This window comes from Podarcis gaigeae, assembly GCF_964106915.1.
Source record: "Podarcis gaigeae genome assembly, chromosome: 4".
In the NCBI taxonomy this organism is placed as follows: domain Eukaryota; kingdom Metazoa; phylum Chordata; class Lepidosauria; order Squamata; family Lacertidae; genus Podarcis; species Podarcis gaigeae.
Genome location: NC_139677.1, coordinates 107,433,790 through 107,438,289, shown reverse-complemented (window position 1 = coordinate 107,438,289; position 4,500 = coordinate 107,433,790). Strand labels below are relative to the sequence as shown.

The window sequence follows — 4,500 nt, the reverse complement described above, 5'->3', positions numbered from 1 at the left end:
CAAAATTTTGAATATGACTCTTGCAGGATGGCAATTATTAACAAGCAGTCATAGCATTTATGCATATCAAGTCCAATGCAATGCATTTCTCTCCCTTGAGCCCAAGAGAGGATCTTCTTGCTTCTTGCTTTCAAAGCTCCTTTGCAGCAGTGCGTAAGTTGCCGGTCTGTCTGTCCTCACAAACTCCTCCAGGCAGCTTGTTCTTGGAGCCTCCACACTCAGCAAAGCAACAGTGGTACAACCTCCAACTCCCCCCCCCAGCCCCCCACTACTTATGACACAGACATGCTGAATTTTAAAGGAAGCTAACAAATCAACAAGGCAACGATTCAGTGTTTCTGTAACCTCAGTTGGAGTCACGAGACTTTGCAGCTGTTACATTACATTACATAGGTTTTCTTCCCCCACTACTAAAATTTATTTTTTGTAAAATACATTGTCTAACAAATACGGTACAAATGCTAGCAACACTCCCTAACCAGAGGCTGCCCTGTGCTTTGTTTCTCCCCAGGGTCTCCTCCTCGGCTGACCCAGCCGTGCCGCCCAAAGATGCCCCTGGCCCTGATCCATGATGCTGCCTGGCACGTCCCGCAATGCCACCGCCAGCGCTCCAGGCCCCTTCACCCTCCTGGGCATCCCAGGGCTGGAGTCCCTGCAGGCCTGGCTCTCCATCCCCTTCGGCTCCATGTACTGCATGGCCTTGCTGGGGAACTTGTCCCTCCTCTTGATGGTCAAGACGGAGCCCAGCCTGCATGAGCCCATGTACCTCTTCCTCTGCATGCTGTCCCTCACCGACCTGGTCCTCTCCTCCTCCACCCTGCCCAAGCTGCTGGCCATCTTCTGGTTTGGCAGGCAGCCCATCAACTTCAGTGCCTGCCTGGCCCAGATGTTCTTCATCCACTCCTTCACGGCCATGGAGTCCGGCTTCTTCCTGGCCATGGCCTATGACCGCTACGTGGCCATCTGCAACCCTCTGCGACATGCCACCGTCCTGACCAACGCCATGGTGGCCAAGATCGGGCTGGCTGTCGTGGTCCGGGGGGTGGTCCTCTTCTTCCCGCACCCCTTCCTGGTGGGCCGCCTGCCTTTCTGCAAGTCCAAGGTCATTGCCCACAGCTACTGCGAGTTCATGGCTCTGGTCAAGCTGGCTTGCGCGGACACAGCGGCCAGCAGGGGCTACAGCCTGAGCCTGGCCTTCCTGATTGGGGGCTTCGACGTGTGCTTCATCAGCCTGTCCTACGCCCTGATCCTGCGCACGGTCTGCCGCCTGCCCTCCAAAGAGGCCGGTCTCAAGGCGCTGGGGACCTGCAGCTCCCACATCTGCGTCATCCTTGTCTTCTACACCACGGCCGTCTTCTCCTTCCTCACCCACCGCTTCGGCCACAATGTCCCTCACGCCGTGCACATCTTCATCGCTAACGTCTACCTGGTGGTTCCGCCCACCCTGAACCCCATCATCTATGGGGTGCGGACGAAGAAGATCCGGGACCGGGTGTTGCAGGCTCTCCTGTGCAGGAAGAGGTGATGATGGTGGCCAAGCAGCTCACAACCTAGTTGCAGTTCTTGCATTGCAGATGGTTGGACTAGATGTCCCTTGGCGTCCCCTTTGAATTCTACAGTTCTATGAAGTCGCAGAGGAACTCTTGCAGGGGAAGAACCATACCAGGAAGGCATTGCTCTCCCATTTTCTACTGGGAGTGTCTTTGAAGGCTACTACATTGTGGGTGACTTGAAATCCTGAACACAGACTAGAACCCCACGAACTGATGGCGATGCCCAGGATCTTCAGATAGCACCAACATGGTCTTGCTGGGCCTGGGGTGGCAGTGGGTGTAATTCAGTGAGAATCTTCTGCCAGCGCCCCGCCCCCGCCCTTTGAACCGGGATGAAACCCAAACTTACAATTTTTGGTGGCCTTGACCCAGTCTGTCATGGATTGGCTGGATGCAGAGGAGGGGTGGGGGGGCACCAGCTGGGGAGCCCCCAAGGGAAGAAGGCTTCCTTCTTCCACCGGGGGAGTGGTGGTGGGATGATGAATGGTCAGAGGGAGAAGACTGGGAAGAGAAGGTGTCAGAAGCAGAAGAGGCAACAGGGTTTAGTGAGCAGAGAGAGGCTGTGGCAGAGAGCAGTGCAGAAGCAGAGGGAGAAGCAGAGGCTGGAGAGGAGGGGGAGGCAAGAGGCAGGGGTCAGCCAGGCTGGCAAGGAAGGCAGGTTGTCTTCCCCTCCTGCTGCAACAAGCTCCCCCAGCACCAGGAGAGGGATGAAGCAGGAGAAGCAAAGATGGGCAATGCGGGGGAACCTCAGATTGCTTAGGAAGGGGGAGGAGGAGAGTTAGGGAACTGTGGGGAGGTGGGGTCCTTCGGTCCCCCCAACTGCCTCATGGGGCAAGAGCTACAGGGGTGAGTTGCTGTGCTCACTAGGCCTGTTCTCTTGAGCTGTCTTGTTCCTTTGAATAAGTAGTTAACTTCACTGACGGAGCACATGTGAGTTATTGCTGCCCTTCTCCTGACACAACCCCCGCCCTGCAAGTCCATTTCTAAATTTCTGGTGGAGTATCGGTGGGGTCCAGATGGAGAAGAAGCTTGGAGAGGCTCTCTTTCTCGTGGAGAAATTGCCATGAGAACCCATCCATTAAACTAAGTTAATTTCAATTAAATAGACATCTGGTAGTTCTGCTGAGGTGAGTGGGAGTGGTGAATATTTACTATTGCTTCTTGAATAAGTGAAATCAATCTGAGGTAAATGATTGCTGAGGAAAAAATGTGCTCTAAAATTACACTTCTGGATTTTTCCTGATTTTTCCTTTCTCGGTTCATGAGACCAACCCGTCCTCTGTGTTACAACTCTTGTTCACTGAAATATGTGTGTTTGCTCTTCCTCAGAACTCTCCTCTGACAGTCTTACATTTTCCATCTGTTGTGATGTACTAAAACAAAATATTGCTTATGCTTAAACTAAAGACACCATGGTAGCTTTCAGAAAACCTGTTTACTGAACATTCGTGAATGGTTGACACAAAATTTGCAGTTACAGGTAGGTAGTTGTGTTGGTCTGCCGTAGTTGAAACAATTCCACCCTCTTTGAAGATTTCGGCAGGTATCCCATCAGACCCACTGGCTTTGTTGTTTTTCATTTGGTTAATAGCTGTACACAACTCTCCCAGATTTGGAGATACTGCAAGCTCATCTCTAATTTGTTTTTGCAGGATTTGTCTCAAGGCAAATCTAAAAAAAAATGTAAAAACACTGACAACTGAGAAACACTGGCCTGAGAGCTCTCCAGTTGGAGAACAGCCTTTACCAAAGTTTTCATGGACTTTGAAGACACTCGAACTCAGGACCCAAGGGAGAAATGTGCTAGGAGGAAGGTACGCTTGGCAAATCCACACCATGATCAGCTCCTGCCTGGAAACCCATGTCCCCACTGTGGAAGGACGTGTGGATCCAGAATTGGCCTCCACAGTCACTTACAGACCCATTGTTAAAACTGTGTTTATGGAAGACAATCTCACTCGGCTACGAGTGATTGCCAAAGAAGAAGAAGAGTCAAAACCAAATAATAAAAAATTATCCAGTAGCACCTAGAGACCAACTAAGTTTGTTATTGGTATGAGCTTTCGTGTGCTCATCTGTTTTCTGTATTTCTGTCTTGCAATAGTTTAAATAAAACTCAGTTTCCTCCTTGAATGAAAGTAATATTGGTTTAAGAAGCACTAATACTGGACAACCGAATTTGCAACCTGAAACCTCCAACTTAAAACATGGGTGTTTTGGTGTGGAACTCCCTGCCACTTGAGTAGCTGAGCTCACATGTCTATATGAATTTCTGAAGCTTTCCCAGTGAGCCAGCACATTTATCAGTGAATTCTTACATTTGGTATTGTGCAGCAGAGGCCCTTTGAACCTGTGAATAGATAGGAAGAAACTGTGATGAAGTGTTTTGTGGGGACAAATCACAAGAGTCACAAAAGCGATTGTGCTGATTTTGGTAGTGGGCTGCATGTGCATGATATCTGCTGGAGGGGCAACCCCCCCCCCCAACCTATACATAAATTCCTGCAACACCCTCCGGAGCAGGGGGAAAGAACCTTGGGATATGTGGAGATGGCTCTCCTCTCAATCTCCTTTTTCCCCAGGCTAAATATACCCAGCTGCTTCAACTGTTCCTCATCAGGCTTGGTTTCCAAACCCTTGATCATCTTGGTTGCCTTCCTCTGCACACCTTCCGGCTTCTCAACATCCTTCTTGAGTTGTAGTGCCCAGAACTTGACACAGGATTCCAGACGGGGTCTGACTAAGGCAAAATAGAGCAGGACTATGACTTCTCTTGATCTGGTTGAATAAAGTAATCTGCACCCTGTATCAAGCTGCCGTCAAAATCAACAGTCACAGCAGCATGTGCCTGGGACCTTCTCCCCAGGAACTACGGTAGAGGAAGCCTCAACCCCTTCTAGAGGAAATAGACTTGTATGCCCATTGCTGCTGCTGCTGGAATCCATCT

At 50.4% G+C, this 4,500-nt stretch overlaps 1 protein-coding gene across 1 annotated transcript; it reads left to right on the top strand.

Moving 5' to 3' along the window:
• Nucleotides 1-568: 568 nt before the first annotated feature.
• LOC310842804 (olfactory receptor 52P1-like) lies at nt 569-1,525 on the top strand (the record flags this gene model as incomplete). The annotated part of the gene is made up of 1 exon (XM_083734943.1): nt 569-1,525. The coding sequence occupies one exon, from the start codon at nt 569-571 to the stop codon at nt 1,523-1,525; it is 957 nt and encodes a 318-aa protein (XP_083591069.1).
• Nucleotides 1,526-4,500: the final 2,975 nt, after the last annotated feature.